The sequence below is a fragment of the Tursiops truncatus genome, chromosome 3 (assembly GCF_011762595.2).
Source record: "Tursiops truncatus isolate mTurTru1 chromosome 3, mTurTru1.mat.Y, whole genome shotgun sequence".
In the NCBI taxonomy this organism is placed as follows: domain Eukaryota; kingdom Metazoa; phylum Chordata; class Mammalia; order Artiodactyla; family Delphinidae; genus Tursiops; species Tursiops truncatus.
The window spans coordinates 161,612,199-161,629,541 of NC_047036.1; the positions used below are offsets into that span (position 1 = coordinate 161,612,199).

At 55.2% G+C, this 17,343-nt stretch overlaps 1 protein-coding gene and 1 long non-coding RNA gene across 2 annotated transcripts; one reads left to right on the forward strand and one right to left on the reverse strand.

Annotated features, from left to right (window-relative positions):
* Positions 1 to 1,533: 1,533 nt before the first annotated feature.
* MAN2B1 (mannosidase alpha class 2B member 1) lies at positions 1,534 to 16,850 on the reverse strand. Its single transcript, XM_033854081.2, has 24 exons — positions 16,645 to 16,850; positions 15,842 to 15,944; positions 15,495 to 15,668; positions 14,939 to 15,132; positions 14,188 to 14,320; positions 13,822 to 13,967; positions 13,261 to 13,377; positions 10,298 to 10,383; positions 10,093 to 10,213; positions 9,935 to 10,013; positions 9,612 to 9,721; positions 9,245 to 9,352; positions 8,845 to 8,961; positions 7,533 to 7,706; positions 6,324 to 6,421; positions 6,124 to 6,241; positions 4,431 to 4,549; positions 4,239 to 4,340; positions 3,975 to 4,062; positions 3,716 to 3,796; positions 3,062 to 3,289; positions 2,466 to 2,621; positions 2,268 to 2,370; positions 1,534 to 1,777 (listed from the first exon to the last, which is right to left on the reverse strand). Exons 1-24 carry the CDS (start codon positions 16,804 to 16,806, stop codon positions 1,668 to 1,670), a joined length of 3,027 nt encoding a protein of 1,008 aa, XP_033709972.1. The 5' UTR covers positions 16,807 to 16,850; the 3' UTR covers positions 1,534 to 1,667.
* Positions 2,770 to 5,415, forward strand: LOC117311718 (uncharacterized). Its single transcript, XR_012331063.1, has 4 exons — positions 2,770 to 2,858; positions 3,019 to 3,314; positions 4,438 to 4,600; positions 5,097 to 5,415. It is a non-coding gene; the product is annotated as an uncharacterized lncRNA (long non-coding RNA).
* Positions 16,851 to 17,343: the final 493 nt, after the last annotated feature.

A 17,343-nucleotide genomic window follows, 5' to 3' on the forward strand; every position in this document is an offset into this window, starting at 1 on the left:
AGGCACCCACCCTGAGTCTTTCTGGCTAGGCTGTGCCTGTGCCCACTACCAAGGACACCTTAGAGAGGTTTACAGGATGCATCGGTGATTGGGCTCCATGCACAACTGAGGGAGGACCCAGGGCAACCTCCATGGGTCTCCTGGGATAATGCCCTGGATTTGGATACATTTTCAGAAGGCACGTGGATGACCGGACACGAGATGCCACTCCTGGGGCACACTGCCTGGCTCAGCCTGATCCCTGCCACCAGAGGAATATTTACAAGCAGTTTTGGTGGGCACTTCCTACGACAGGACCCGATGCAGGACAGCAGGCAGCCCTGGGGCACATGCCCCAGACTGTCCTAGTCAGCTCTGCTGCCTTCCCCTTCTGGAATAAAATTTTTAGAAGTCTGGGGATGGGAGTTCCCTGGTGGTGCAGTGGTTAGGACTTGGCACTTTCACTGCCATAGCCCCGGGGTTCAGTCCCTGGTCAGCAGAACTAAGATCCTGTAACCCACACAGCATGGGTGATTGGACCCCATGCAGGATGGCAAATAGACTGGGGTGCCCTCCTTGGGCCTCTCTGGTCTATCTCTCTAGGGGGAGACTTAGAAAACTTTTCAGGAGGCACATCTGCCACCTAGACCCCATGTGTGTTCTGCCCGGGGGTTCCAAGCCAGCCCAGGCTCGTGCCTGTTCCCCCACCAAGGGGGATATAGAAATATTTTCTGAAGGCACATCTGAGAATCAGGGGCCAGAGCATCCGAACACTGTTCTCTACATGGCCTACAGGTGGGCTCGACATGCCCTCCCAGCCTCCAGACGCCTTCAAGGGAACCACACAAGACTGTATCAACTGGAGGGCAAGTTACTTCCTTTCAACTCTAAACCTCAGGTTTCATCCCAAGGTCTCCTTTCTCTGTAACAGACTCCAGAACACACCAGAAGCAGGGTATACCAGGCTCTCTACCTGTCTCCTGGGAGGCCCAAAGCTCCAGCCCACCTGTCCAAGGCCCCACTTTGGGACCTGCCTCTAAGTCTTCCTCCACCCCAAGACGTCCCAGATTCCCCACCTTCAGGGCCCCAAAGTAGAGTATGGGAGGCCCTGGGGTATGTCTGGCTTCCAGGACCCAGGACAAGCCAGCACAAGCCTGCCCTTAGTGGCTTCTCAAAACAGCTGTGTCAGGGACTTCCCTGGCGGTCCAGTGCTTAGGACCCGGCGCTTTCACTACCGTGGCCTCGGGTTCAATCCCTGGTCTGGGAACTAAGATCTCACAAGCCGCAGGGCACGGCAAAAAACAAAACAAAACAAAAATACAGCTGTGTCAAAGCCCTAGTGGACGGAGGAGTAAAGCAGGAGTGGAGGACAGAGTGGTAGGTGAGGTGGGGTGTGAATCGTGTAGACTCTGGTGAGAGGATTCAAACCAGCAAGTGGTCTTCCTGCAAGGCCTTGGGTCAAGGGTCAGCTAAGGTTTGCGGACCTTTCTGGGTCATAAATTCCACTGCCTTCCAAAAAAAAAAAAAAAAACCCACGCTCAGTTACACCTTGACCTGAGTCTTTTCTTGGTAGTGGCATTTTAATGGCTTTCCTTGGTGGTAGCAGCAGCAGCAAGAGAAGGGGGAGAGTTTGCCCCACCCCTGGAGGACCCGGCTCAGGCTCTGGGGGAATCTTGCCTCCACCAGGTCTAGCTGTCCTCTTCCCATTGGACTGAGGCCAAGAAGGTGCGGATTTCCATGGGCTGTAGCGTGATGGTGGTGGAGAGCAGCCGGGAAGGAGAAGGATGGGGTGTGGGGCCTGGGGAGGTGGAGGGGAGAAGGAGTGAGGGACGTAGACTTCCTTTGCCTTAACACCCATATGCCACCCCACACCACCCCTGTGCTCCCTATCCTGAACACAGACATACCACCTTAAATCCGTCCCCAGGGCCTCACTCGCAGACCCTTCAACTGCTTCCCAGGGCCTAGATACCACCCCCAGATCCCCAAATCCCTCCCCAGTGCCTGGTCACCATCCTCACACCCACAAGCCCCACCCCAAGGACCGTCAAGCCAACGCCTGCCTCTGGAACTAGACACCGACGGAGATTCTCAAATCTTGTTCTTGGGACTGCACTCCATTCTCAAACCCTCAAGAACTACCACTAATTTGCCGGACCCACCTCAGTCCCTTAAACCCCTAACCTAGATCTGAACACCGACCGACTCAGGCCCTCGAGCTCTATACCTGGACCTGGTCAACATTCCCACACCTCCCACCCGGCCCCCAGCTCCGGGCAGGCCCCCACCCGTGTTTGGTGTCCACTGGAGCCTGGAGGCATGGGCCCGGAGCTGGTTGGCCGCCAGCGTGGTCTCCCGCAGGTCGGTGATGGTGAAGGCGGAGAACAGGTCCTGCGGGCAGTGGATGGACCGGGCTGTGTTGGGACAAAGCTGGGGTTTCCCCTCCCGCCTCTCTCCTGTCTCCTTCCCACCTCTGCCCTCCTCACCGTCAAGTCCAAGGTCACCGGCGAGCTCAGGTTGCGGCCCGAGTCCTCCCCTACGGCGAACTGGTGCTCTAAGCGCAGCAGCAGCGTCTCCGGTCCCCAGCGGGCTAATGTTAGTAGATGCACGGAGGGCGGCAGCTCTCGGCGCAGCCCCGAAAACTGCGGGAGAGTGGCGCGGGCGTGAGCCACGAGGGGCGGGACTGAACGGCGGTCAGGAGGCGGAGACCCGGCGTGGAGGGACCGCGGTGAGGGGGCGGGGCTTACCGGGGAGTGGCGGGGCTCACCCAGGACAGAGCCAATGAGGGAACGGGGCGGTGTCAAGTTGGGGGCACAAAGGATTCGGTCTGAGACTGAGTTAGGACGGGGAGGAAGAGTGGAGAGACCCGGCTGGAGGAGGTGAGTAAACGAGAGGGCCGGGCCGAGGCTGCCGGGGTGACGGGGCTGAGCTAAGGGGACTGGACTAGCATACGTCCTCCCCAGGACGGGTAGGGGCAGGCGAGGTGGGTCCCAGTTAAGCCTAGGTAAATCCGCCCTCAACCCCGCCCCTCCCCCGCAGGCTTCCTTCGGGTCCTCTTTCTGCCGGCCCCACCGCCCCTCACCTGCGTGCGAGGGGCGACCTCGAGGCGGTAGGGAGCGCCGCCACCTCGGGCCAGCACCACCTGCGGGGCCAAGACCTCCTTCTCCGCCTGTAACCGGTGCCCGGCGGCCGCGGTCCGGGCCTTGTCCAGCAGCACGAGGTGGCGCCCTCGCACCCAAAGACCCGACCCCTCCTCCAGCAACGGCTCCCCTACGCCGCGTGCATCGTCTCTCAGCAGCCTTCTGTGCACCTGCGGGGAGAGTGGCCAGGAGAGGGTGAGGGTCCTTCTAGCCAATTTCTGGGCCAGAAATTGGGCAAAAGCAAGTGGGAATTTCAAGAAAAATTGAAGACTGGGGTGGAACGGATGAGGACGAATGTCTGGTAGGGGGTCCCCAGTAAAAGTGGGGATCCGACCTAACAAGGTACTAGGACAGCGGGAGGTAAAGATCTAATGGGGGCGTGGATAGGGCAAATCAGGGCCTGGAGGGGAGGCTTGGGTAAGGGTTGGATAAAAGCACGGAGTAAATGTCTCACATAGGAATGGAGGGCTCTGCTTAGCGGGGACCACAAACAGAGGGGTGCACCTAGCAACAGAAACTGGCTTCAAGGTCCTGCAGGGGGCCAGGGAGGGAACTGGTAGGAGGTCCCTGACTTAGATGGGGCTCGGACCACTCACCATGAGCTCTAAGGAGCCGTCACTCAGGCTACTGCCCCCCTGGGAGCGGTCAGTCAACACAGTCAGCTGCACGTTCCCATCCTGGGGGGCAAGGGGTGAGTGAGGGGCTGCACTGCCGGCCAGCCCTGGCCCCCAGGCAGGCCCCACAAGGATGGTGGAGACTGCTAAGAACAGTTGGGAGATGTTAAGAATGAGAGATAACCCCTGCTCTGTAAAGGGGTGTCAGGAAGATGTGGGGAGCAGGATGGGGGATGGGTACCGTGATGTAAATGCGACTGTTAACTGGATAGTAGTTTCCCGCCACTGGCTCAGTCTGGTTCAGCTTCCAGGTGAGTCGATAATCCCGCCTGGGGTGGGGTGGGATTTGATCAGGCCCGGGGTCTGGCTCCCCTTCCCCGCTCACCCACTCCTCACTCCCCCTTCACCCTCTCCCTCCCACACTCATTAGGATCAGCAGGTGCCCCCACTGGCCCTGGGCCCCAAAAGACCACAGACCACCCCTCAGTGCCCCCAATCACCCCACCTCCTCTCCAGGATCTCCCGGCCATTGCTGTCAGTGTAGAAGAGTCCGTCTGTCTCCAGCACAGTGTCAAAGCGACTGATGACCTCCTTCCCCCAGCCATCACTATACCCAATGGGATGGCAAGGTGGTGAGCCTCACTTTAACTCCACTCTGCCCGTCACTCAGCCCCCACTCCCAGCCTCCACCACTCACCCCACAGGTATTGGCCCCACCGTCCACTCCAGCTCCAGGTGCCGCTGTCCCGGGTACAGACGAACCACCTGGGAACACCAGGCTGAGAAGTTCTGGTGCACTTCCTGCACCAAGGCTGTCTGCAAGCACATGGGGGTGAAGGGCAGGTGTAAGCGTGCAGCTGAGCAGAGGTAAGCCCTGCAAATGTCCACCCCTGCTGTGAAGCTCATAAAGGCCTACATCAGGGTCAACCCCACTGATAGCTTGGGAGCCCCACCCACCTCCCCCACCTGCCTAGGTGTGATGCCCACACTTTGTACCGAAGTCATAGCCATGTAAATTTTGAGTTTGGCATACATGCTTGCTGCCCATCATTACCCTATCTCCCCTCCTTAGAACAGGATTCTAGCTTAGCACGTGGCTACTGGGAATAGATTGTACTGTTTCGTCTTCCCTGAGGTTCTGAGTAGCTGCGTGACCATGTTTGGCTCAGTTAAAGTGGTGTGAACAATGTTCCTTGCCCCTTTCCCTCTTCCACTGGCTCAAATGCAAATGTGATGGCTGGAGCTTGAGCAGCCATCTTGGGCCATGAGGTGGAAGCTGAATGCTAAGGAGGGTAGAGCAATAAGAAAGAAGACTAGGGCTTCCCTGGTGGCACAGTGGTTAAGAATCTGCCTGCCAATTCAGGGGACATGGGTTCGAGCCCTGGTCCGGGAAGATCCCACATGCCACAGAGCAGCTAAGCCCGTGTGCCACAACTACTGAGCCTGTGTTCTAGAGCCCGCAAGCCACAACTACTGAGCCCGAGTGCCACAACTACTGAAGCCCACGCGCCTAGAGTCCATGCTCCACAACAAGAGAAGCCGCCACAATGAGAAGCCTGCACACCGTAATGAAGAGTAGCCCCCGCTCTCCGCAACTAGAGAAAAAGCCCGCACGCAGCAATGAAGACCCAAAGCAGCCAAAAATTTTTAAAAATTAAAAAATAAAAAATGATAGAAGACTAGATGACTACTGAACCATCCCACCTGCCCGGACTTTCCGTTAGATGGAAAGAAACTTCCATCTTGTTTTAGGCATGGTTAATTTGGGTAACCCTGTTACAGGAAGCAAAACTACATCCTCATACAGTGACCCAGGTATGCAGGTGTTCACCTCAAGGAGAATCATGTCAAATGTGAGGCTTTCCGTTACCTGCCCCATTCCCACCCTAAGAGGAAACGTCAACGAGAGGCCCCAGGAAACCCCACAAGCCTAAGCCCCTGTTCCCAGCCAGATGCACCCTCAAATATCCACCCTAAGTTAGAATCACCCAAGCCCTATCCAAGTGTGAACCTTTAAATGTCCACCCCAGATAAAATCCCCTCCTACCACAGATCCTTGGTGAAATCTGCAAGCAGTTACCCCTGGCTCTCCCTATCTGTTGGCCAAATGGGAGCATCCCACCCCCAATTTCAAAAGCTAAGTATAATCTTGACATTCACAATAGACGTGAATGCCTTTCTATGTGCTTCCATGGCGTGACTGTCACACAACCAGCCATGAATATCAACCCTGTGGGAGGATCCTCAAGTATTCCCCTCGGGTCTTAGCCTTCTTATTTGTTGGAGATGTAAATCCTCCCCTCACTGCACGCATGGCACACCACCCTCCACACACACACCCCTCACATGCCCCATCCCCAAGTGCCCACTCATCAGTCTTAACCCCTTACCTTCACAAGGTGGGTTTGAGCCCAGTGGCTCACAAGCAGTGGTTGCTGTCGGTTGGGTCTGAAGATGTAGGCACCTGAGACCTGGGAGCTTAGACCGTTGCCTGTACTGGCGTTGTACCTGGGGCCAGGGCAGGTGAGAGTCAGGCAAGGGACCCCAGCTCTGCTCACACCTGTTCCTTGACCTGGTGGTCCTCCCTCACCAGTAGAAGGCTTGGCGAACAGGCAGCCGGAGGTTCTGGTCCAGGTTCTCCAACTCCATCAAGAGCCCTGAGTCAGGGTCAAACCTAGCCCGGATGTACTGGGGAGAAATGGGTGGACAGACATTAATGACCACCGCTTCAGCCAACGGCAGCTTCATCCTTCCTGGGGCTCAGGAGAAAACCCTGGAGTCACCCACCCTTCCCTCCTCTCTCTCTCTTACTCCTCACCTCTGACTCTTTTAGCAAATCTGAACAGCTCCACTTTCTACCTTACCCTCAATCTGACCACTTCTCACTACCTCAATGGCATTCCTGGACTGCAGCCAACCCCTTCCTGATCTCCCACCTTCCATGCTCGCTCCCCAGTCTTTTCCCCCCATAACTGCCAAAAGGTGCCTGTAACACCAGAAGTGAGATCACAGCCCATCTGCTCGGGACCCAGGCTGCTTATGCAACTGACAGAGGAACCACAGTGCCAGGACCCACAGGATTTTTAGGGCCCATGGAAAGGTATAAATCTCAATTTCTTTTAGGTTCAGAAGAAAACCTGAATGAAATAATAATGAATATATTATATTGAATTCTGCATGGTTAATATTCATGTTAATATCCATACTATCATGAAATATAATTAACATATTTTTATGGAAGGAGGGACCCACAAAGGCCAAAGTGCTAGGACCCACAAGAGTCTTAATGCAACCCTGTTCCTCCCGTGGTTCCTTCACAGTAAAAGCCAGAGTCCTCCCCTCAGCCTTCCCTTAAGGCTCACATGATCTGACCTATCACCTCCACCCCAACACCCTGTTTCAGCCACACTGAGTGTTCCTTGAACACCCATCGCCCGCCTACTTGAGGGCTTTTGTGTCTGCTGCTCCCTACCTGACTGGATCCCTCTTCCCCGAAAATGGCCACACGGCTCCCTCCCCCAAGTCTCTGACATGCCTCACTTAATTTGCAAAACCCTACCTCCATCAGCTCTGACATTTCTGTTAAGTGTCACCCATGATTACATTGGGTCCTCATAACAGCCCCAGGAGAGGACACTGAGGCTCAAAGGAAGACGGTCACTCACTTGAGGACACACAATGGGGGGCTGATGATGCTAGACTATGAACCTAAGACCCACTGACCCAGGGTCCATGTGGCTTACTGCCACATCTCAAATTTGTCACCCAGGAATGGAAGGGGATATGAATAGGGTCTCACCTCATTCTGGATGACCAAGACACGAGACCAGGGCTTCTGGGATCTGGGATGGTGGATGTAGGCCTGGGGGCTTTGGCCAGGCACCTGGGTTACTGAGTAGATGCTGAAGCCCAAGGCAGGCACTGAGGCTGAGAAAAGCAGCTCTTGACTGTCTGAGCTGGGAATCATCACCACCTTGGGTAAGGGAGGAAGGAAACCAAGTCAAGAAGCTGTTGAGTACACATATAAAGCCACACCACACATACAGGGAGGGGTCAAACTTGAGGAGGGGAAAGAGTTCCAGGATGGGGAGAGGAAATTTAGGAGTTGGGCAGAAGGGATGCGAGTGTCAGAAATGCTGAGTTAAAGATTGCAAAGAGGGAATTCCCTGGCAGTCTAGTGGTTAGGACTCTGTGCTTCCACTGCAGAGGGCACATGGGTTCGATCTGTGATTGGGGAACGAAGATCTTGCGAGCTGCATGGCCAAAAAAAAAAATGATTGCAAAGATTCATAAGGTGGGAAAAATCCACTAGGAGGGTGGAGCTACTGTGGGAAGTGGGAGAAGTGAGGGAGTAAATTCAGGAAGAGATCCTTGACACAGGGGAGGGAGGGAAAGACAGATTCTTGGGGGAGGAAGAGGTTAGTGGGAAGAGGCCTTCCAGGATGAGGGGAATATTCATAAACAGGAAACTTTTTCACGGGGAGATATTTAAAAGGGGAAGAGGGCTTCCCTGGTGGCGCAGTGGTTAAGAATCTGCCTGCCAATGCAGGGGACACGGGTTCAAGCCCTGGTCCGGGAAGATCCCACATGCTGCGGAGCAACTAAGCCTGTGCGCCACAACTACTGAGCCCGCGTGCCACAACTACTTTAGCCCACGCGCCTAGAGCCTGTGTTCCGCAACGAGAAACCACCGCAATGAGAAGCCCCCACACCACAACAAAGAATAGCCCCCGCTCTCAGCAACTAGAGAAAGCCCACGTGCAGCAACAAAGACCCAACGCAGCCAAAAATAAATAAATAAAATACATTTTTAAAAACGGGGGGGGAAGATACTCATGAGAGGGGGTAATGTTCCCAAGGGGGTGTGATATTAAGGGGTAGAGGGGGAAGATATTCAGAAGAAGAGACAGTAATGAGCAGAAGGTATCCATGGAGGGGGAGGTATCCAAGAGAGGGAGGTGTCCATGGAAGGAGAGATCCATGGAGGGAAATAAACCTGGGGGAAGTGTCCATGGGGCGAAGGGAGAAATGCTCATGGCGGGAGGTTTCCAAGGGGTTAGGTATTCATGGGTTGTGGTATTCAGGGAAAAATATTTGTCGAGTGGCCTTACATCGCTGGGCACAACTGTGCCACTGGGGTCCCTCACGAGAAAAACGTGTTTGCTGACAGGCAGCCGCACCATCCAATCCACCTTCCGCCCCAAGGGGTTATAAATGGTCACCTGGAACTGGGGTGGGAGGATCAGAGCAGGCATGGGTCACAATACGCCTTCTGCAAACCCACTCACCATGTGCAGCAACGTCCCTGGGTGATTCAAACCCCCAAGTGGTACACTGGTCTCCGTCCTGCCGCCACTTCACTGAGCCCCCAGTGATCTCGCCCCAGGGTGATTAGCAACCCGCTGAGGCCTCGAGAGCCCATCAGCCCCGCCTCCTTTCCGCGCTGCCGTCCCACCCACCACCCACGGGATGGTCCCCCGGCCCCGCCCCTCCCCGTCCAAGCCGCCTCACGCTCTCTGAGGTCTGGGTGAGCGGACAAACGCTGATGTTGAGCTTGCGACAGAACATGAAGTCCTCCTTGGAGCCACTGAGCCGCGCCAGCGCATTGCTCAAGAGAACCTGGGGAGGCGCGTAAAGAGGAAGGTATGTTCCGGCCACCAAGCGCGCGTCTCCTCCTCGCCGCCCCGCCCCCAGCCTCGCCCCTGCCTTCTCCGCCCCTCCCATCCCAGGACCCGCCCCTCCTTCCACAAGCCCCGCCCCACGAGCCCTTCCAGACACCACTCCGCTGTTTTCGACCACGCCCCGTGCTGGCCCCGCCCCTTCTGCTCCAGGGCCTGCCCCTTCCTGTCTCCGCCTCTCCCAGGCTCCGCCCTCGCACCTCGCAGGGCCCCCAGCCTTCTGCAAGTTGGCGAGCGTAGTCATTGGCCACGTGCTGGCGGGAGGTGCCGCTGACCGCATCGTGGTGCTGGAGGACGGCCATCGCCTCATCTGCAGGCAGACGGTGAGCCGGGTGGGGTCTCCGCAGGACTCTTGGCCCCCGACCCCAAGGAGACGTGAAAAGTCATGTGCTGGCAGGCTGGGTTCTTAGGGGCTTTAAGAAGGGACTCGAAAAAAAAAAAAAAGAAGGGACTCGAGGGGGCAGTGGAGGTCTGGAGTCCAGCTTCAGCCTCGCCCCCGTCCCCTCACCCGCTGGACACCTACTGAGGGGTGCACTGTCTCCGGAACCATAGGGTCCCACGTTGGCTGCCGGACCCGCCAGCGCCTCCAGCTGGTTGCACACCTGTAGAGCAGGGGGTATGTTGGGGCACCAGGTCTGTCAGGACCCCTGAGCCACCCCCTTGAGCCTGGCGCCCACCTACCTGCAGGAAGTTGTAGCTGAGGCGCTCATAGCGTTTGAGGGCAGGCCGGCTGGAAAAGTAACCGGTCCAGAACATGTGGGGGCCGTCGGCGTAAGGGAAGAAGTCATCCTCTTTCAGCGACCTGCAACGGCAGCAGCATTGAGGGCAGGGTCATGACCCACAGGGCATGCCACCCATCCCCAGGCTCCCCAGTCCCCCCAAATACCAGGTGAGGTTGGCCTTGTTCAGCTGCCAGAGATAACAGGCTGGAGTGGAGTAGAGAACATTGACGCGGCTCCCGTTGGCCTGTTGCTGCGGGGAGGTGTCTGTGTGAGCTCAGGAGCCCGGGGAGGGGGGGACCCACAAGTGTGCACAAACTTACACACACACGTGCACACATTCATGCATCCAGTCGGTTCAGATTCTCTTTCTTAATACACAGTTTGAGTGCAAACCAATGGCCAAGTGTGAAAATGAATGTTGGCCGAAGCTAAATATTACCAGCCTGGAAAGAATTTCAGGGATGCAAGAATAAACCTAAGATTTTACTAAACTTTAAATAATTCCAATTTTATTATTTAAAACTTTCATGGAAAAACTAAATATGACATTATAGGACAGGAATAATAACTCCTCAGCACTGTAAGGTTATTGCCAGATGACACAACTGTTATAATGAATGGAGGCTCACTTTCAACTGAGGGAGGTGGAGGAACAAGAAGGTGACCTCCGTGAGTTAAAGGATGTTTGTTCTGCTCGAGTTGTGTCCCCAGTGCCTCGTACACAGTAGGTGCTCAATAAACACTTGAATGACCTAGAGAATATTATACTTAGTGAAGTCAGAGAAAGACAGATACTATATGATATCACTTATATGTGGAATCTGAAAAATAATACAAATGAATCTATATACAAAACAGAAACAGACTCACGGACATAGAGAACAAACTTATGGTTACCTAAGGGGAAAGGGAGGGGAGGAGAGATAAATTAGGAGTATAGGATTGACAGATATAATCTACTATACATAAAGTACATAAGCAATAAGGATTTACTGTATAACACAGGGAATTATATCCGACATCTTATAATAACCTATAATAGAAAATAACCTGAAAAATTATATATAACTGAATCACTTTGCTGTACACCTGAAACTAATACAATATTTGTAATGCAATACAATATTGTAAATCAACTATAATTTAAAAAATAAACAAAACAAACACTTGAGTGAATGAAGAGAAGTGCATAGGACTACATGCCTTTATGTGCAAACACACATTTACACCCCTGAACACACACTCATGTACAGATTTACATACACACACACTGTGTTCACTGAGCAAACAATCACTTGATTCTGCAGCATGCTCAGGACTGTGGACACAATTTACAACCAAAGGCCAACCCTACTCTCACGGTATTCACAGCCAAGTGCAGAGGAGAGAAACTGAACAGATAGTCAGTTGGTTACAGTCAGCCTAGATGTATCATCACAGGTATTTGTGGGGACTCCTGTGAGCACAGAGAAAGAGCAAGAGCTCGGCTGGGGCCTGGTGAAGGCTTCCTAGAGAAGCAACACCAGTTGCAACTGGTGTCTTAAGCAGCAGCAGATTTTCAGCCCCAAATAATAATAATAAACAACCGTAATACTTATTATTTACCTGGCACTGGTCTACTGGTCTATGCAAATGAACTCATTAAACTTTCATCAATAGCCCTGTCAGCTGGGAACCACTATTATGCCCATTTCCTAGATAAGAAAATTGAGGCACTGACTGCTTAAGAACATTCCTCAAGGTCACAGAGCCAGTAAGTGGCAGAACCAGGATTTGAACCAAGGAACTCCATTTCCAGTAAAATGGAGTGTGTGAAGGAGCAGGCAGGAGAAAAACCAAAAGAGTGTGATCTTCTGGCAGCCCAGGAACATGGTATTTGCAGGAGGAAGTAGTCAAAGTGTTGAAGCCTCCTCAGGGACCAGGGGCTTGGGGAGGATTGGGAAATGTCTTCTGGAAGGCCCTTGATTACATTACTGAGAGCTGTTTTTGGTGAAACAGCAATGCAGGGAGCGCGTGGAAGGTGAGGACAGTGCCAGGGCTTCCCTGGTGGCACAGTGGTTAAGAATCTGCCTGCCAACGCAGGGGACACAGGTTCGATCCCTGGTCCGGGAAGATCCCACATGCCGCGGAGTAGCTAAGCCCGTGCGCCACAACTACTGAGCCTGAGCTCTAGAGCCTGCAAGCCACAACTACTGAGCCCATGTGCCACAACTACTGAAGCCTGCGTGCCTAGAGCCCATGCTCCGCAGCAAGAGAAGCCACGACAATGAGAAGCCCGTGCACCGCAACGAGGAGTAGCCCCCACTCGCCGCAACTAGAGAAAGTCCGCGCACGGCAACGAAGACGCAACATAGCCAAAAATAAATTAATAAATAAATAAATTTTTTTAAAGAATAAAAATAAAAAAGACTGTGCCAGTAGACAACTCTGGGGATGAAATGCTGGGGGAGGGGAGACGAGGTTCTGTGCTGATGGGAGAGTGAATGCCTGCCCACATGGCCACAGACCATTTACAGAGGCCACATCAATACATCCACGGTAGACAGAATAATGGCCACCAAAAGATGTCCATGTCCTAATCCCCAGAACCTGTGACTATGTTAGGTTACGTGGCAAAAGGGAATTAAGCCTGCAGAATTAAGGCTGTTAATCAGCTGACCTTAAACTAGAGAGATTATCCTGGATTATCTAGTGTGTCCAATGTAATCACAAGGGTCTCTAAAAGTTGAAGAGGGAGGAGAAAGAAGTGAGAGTGAGAAAAAGAGATGTAACACCAGAGGCAGGGTCAGAGAGCTGCTGTGTTGCTGGCTTTGAAGATGGAGAAGGGGGCCATGAGCCAAGGAAAGCGGGCAGCCTCTAGAAGCTGGACAAGGCAAGGAGACTTTTCCCTAGAGCTTTCAGAAGGAACGCAGCCCTGCTGACATCTTGATTTTAGCCCAGTGAGACCCATGTCAGACTTGTGACCTACAGAACTGTAAGATAACATGATTTCTGTTGTTTTAAGCCACTAAGTTTGTGGTAATTTGTTAAAGCAGCCATAGAAAACTAAGATAGCACCCATAGATAATGTACGTGACCCAAGGCCCAGGGATACAAGCACAGGTGCCCACGGGGTAGGCACACTCACCTGGGCGTTGACCAGCTGGATGAGCTTGTCAAGGTTCTTGAACCACATGTTGGCATTCTCATACTGGAAGTCTGAGCCCATGGTCATCACAGTGTGGTTGGTGCGGTAGTGCTGGCCCTGTAGGTGGGATGGGGGGGTGTCCTCAGGCCAGGGTCTCCTGGGCCACCCCTGTGGACAGCTGTGTCTCGATATATACGTGGTCAAGAATGTGGGTGCACAGAGGCATGGGGGGGCAGGGGTGGAAGTGTGTCACGTGAGAGCAGAGGGACATAACAGAAAAATAGCCACAAGCTGTTGGGTAATTCTCTTGGGCTCACCACCCAGACATGGGTACTGAGGCACCGTGCCATGCTGTCTCATGATCATGGTGGAGGTGTGCAGTGGTGAAGGGGTCCACATTTCTAGTCAGGAACACACACAAATCCAGGAGGAGGGCATAGTGATGGTGAAAGGAACACTACCTTCCTCCGAGGATGGTGAGGAGGTGCTAGGGATTGCCTGGGCCGGTGGAAGGGCCCCGTGCATGTACACCAGAGGCACAGGTTCTGGGTACCAGGTTACCTGGGCAGTGGCCAACTGCAGGAAGTAATGGACCAGGTCCTTGGCGTTGTACTCAGGGCTGAGTGGGTCCTCCACAAAGGGCCTGTCGGCACACAGCGTGTCCCAGCACAGACCATCCGGTGGGTTGTAAATGTTGGGGAGCACACCTGTGGGCCGCACCAGGCTCAGGGGTGGCCCCACCCCCTAGACCTGCCAGGCCCCACAGGGGACGGACTTCAGAATTTGCAGGGCCCAGTGCAAAGTGCAAATGCCGGGCCCTTGTTCCTAAATTATTAAGAATTTCAAGACAATGACAGCTGGCTATAAAACCAAGCCCAGGGCCCTTCTGAGCGTGGGGGCAGCCCTCTCCCCACTCCACCCCCTTACTGGTGAAGAGGTCCGCGGCGGGGGGCTTCAGGCTGGCGCTGGCCCGCCACACCTGCTCCATTTCCATCTTCTCCTTCCGCGCGCTCTTGTCTTGATAATCCAGGCGTCCGAAGAAGAAGCCGTCAAAACCCATCTGGAGGTGGGGCAGGATGAAGAGTGGGATGGGAGAGCAGGACAGGGCAGGATAAATAAGGGCCTAGCCCTCTCCTCACCAACCGCCACCCCTTCAGAGCACGGATAGAAAAACCAGGTCTAAAACCAGGGAGGCCCTCCAGTTCATTTTGAACTTGGGGAGGGTCGGAAGTCCTGCGGGGAGCGCCGGGAGGGAGCTGGTCCAACGCTAGAACCCACCTCCACCTTCCGCAGCCTAAGCACGGGAAGGAGGCGGGGTCATGGCACAGGTAATGAAGCCGGCTGCAAAACAGCAGGCCATCGCCTGCCACCCCACTTGGGGAGGAGCCAGGATCAGAGCAGACGGGGTGGGGTCGGGGAGGGGGGGGAGGAGCCAGCTGGACGTGAGCGTGCGGTGGCGGGGGGGGGGCGGTCAGCCTAGGCTGGGGCAGAGAAGGGTCAAGGCCAGAGCAGAAAAGGAATGGGATTCACAGGTCACCCAAGAGGCAGGGTCTCAAGGGGCCAGAGGGCCAGGGGCAGGGCCTGGTCTGAGTGAACTTTCAGGGAAGGGAGGGGCTTGAGTGACCGGGGGAGGAGTCAGAGGGAATGAAGGGGCTGGCCCAAGAGGCCAGGAAAAGACCTGCGCGAACAGCGAGGCCTGCTCCCTAGAGTGGCCGAAGGGGTCGATGTGCCAGGCCACACGGGGGCGCCCGTCGCTGCCAAACGTGTCCTCCAGGAAGCGCAGCCCGAGTGTCATCTGGTCGATGATGGCTCCATAGTGGGTGGCCGCCTCATCGTTCATCACCCAGCCACCATTGGCAAACTCTAGGCGTCCTGTGCCGGGAGGGGCAAAGTCCAAGTCAGCTGTCAGGGCCAGGAGTGGGGCCGGGGTTGGTGATGCCGGGGACGAGAAGACCTGCCTGCATGCCCAGGCCTGAGAGGCGAAGAGGGGTCACTCCCAGGCCAGTGTAGAGAGATACTGAACAGAAGCCCTCCTGGCATGGCAGGCTTTCCAGAGGATTCACTGGAGGTGGGGCCTTAGAGGACGCACAGGAGTTCTCCAAATACAGAGAAATTCCAGGCAGGTGCAGCCACATACAGGCAGCACTTGGTATGATAAAAATCTCAGAAGCCAGAGTAGTGGAAACAGAAGCTGGGCTGGGTTTCCTCTTTTCACTTCCTTAGGGCAGCCTCACCCTGTCGCACCAGGTCCCGCACGATTTCCTGCGTTGCATTTGTCTGCTGTCGCCACCAACGGGAGAAGAAAGCGATTTCCACATAGATGAAGCGGCGGGTGGGCTCCGCCAGCAGGGAAGAGATGACCGAGTCTAGGATGTACTGCACGCCCGCGTGCTGGACATCATTCTTGACTATGGGAATAGGGGTCAGGCAGTCAGGGACCAGCAAGCCAAGGGGCATAATCCTAGACACAGAAGCCCAAGCTGGGTATTGCCCCCACCCTAATGTCCAGGGCTGAAAAAGAATTCGAGGGGCTCCGAGGGGCCATGGGAGTCCTAGGGGTCAGTCCCCACCCTCTACTCACTGCCGTAGAAGTACTGGTCCACCGTCTTGAGCCAGCCCACGTCATCATGTGTGTGGGCCACCAGGTGCACATTCAGCATGTCCGGCTCCACCTTGGGGCATGTCTGCACAGGGACCCCAAACACAAACACACATACCCTGTCAGTAACCCCAAGGTTACGAGGCAGGCTGCAGTGGGGCGTTGGGGAGGGCATAAGGTGAGCCTTGATTTAGAGGCAAGTGGCTCAGGTGGGGCCAGCCCCTCCCAGGGAGGACACACATAGTTGTGTCACAGATGCAACTCCCACCTGACACAACTTCTCAGAGCACCTCTCATTCACACCCTGTAGAAATAATAGTAGTAGCTAATGTTTATTAAGCATTTGCAAATACCAAGCAGTCAGCCTGCGGGGTGGGGGCGACATTATCTCCAGTTTTCAGATGAGGACACTGAGGATCAGAGAGGTGAAGTGACTTGGCCAAGATCACGCAGCCAGGAAGTGGAGGAGCCAAGCTAGAACTTCAGGCAGCTGACTCCCAGCTCTCCACCAGTCCTCGCCACACATACAGCTGCTGGCCCGCTCACATCCAGCCACACAGGTAAATGCGTGCAAAGTCCAGAAGCAAGGGAAGCAGCCACAGACAGCCCCATTCTCAGACACGCACAGCCAGACTTCTCAATGACACAAAGCATGCACTCAGACCACACTGTCATATTAGCAACCATTCACTAGGCGCCCACAAAACAGACCCACCCACACCTCCGGACCCTACTGGAGGCTTCACTCTGGCTCTTGTACATTTCCGCTCGCTGGCCCCGCTCACCTGGTATCCCGCGGCCCAAGCGCTGGGCGTCGCCAGCAACAACAAAAAGAGAAAGGAGAGAGGCGGGAGCGGTGGCCACAGCGACCAGGAGCTCGTCCGGGACGCCGCCGCGCCCCGGCCGCCGCCAGCGCGGACCCCTGAAGACCGCGCGTCAGCGGCCATGGCTCTAACACCGCCGCCGCCTCCGCCTCCGCCTCCGCCTCCCGGGGGTTCCCGGGCCTGCCTGGGGCCGGGTAAACGCCCCGCCTCCAGAACCCGGCTTGGCCAATGGGCACCGGAGGGGCGGGGCTAGGGAGTGGCCGGCGCGTCACGAGACCAAGGCGGTAGTTCTGGGTACCGCTGGGGACAATGCGGGCGCTAGGAGCGCAAGGAGGCGCTGAGCGCGTCCCACTCTCGGGTGCTGGTTCGGCCAGACGAGCCTTTAGCCTCTCGTGGCCTCTGTGTGGCCTCCATGTGGACTTCGAGTGCCCTTTTGTTCCCCCTGGGCGCAGAGGTCTCAGATTTTCCTACGGATACTGTGTTTGCCTTGGAGGTAGAGTATATGCCTAGGATCCTAGGGTATTCCGTTGACTTTCTGGGCTAGGGTCCGCGAGGGACCTAGCTTGGCTAGGAACAGAGGTTAATGGGAGCTCTGTTCTGTCCTATGCATGGAGATGTAAAGTAACCGCCGTTACGGTGCTGGGGAGGGGAGGCATCCAG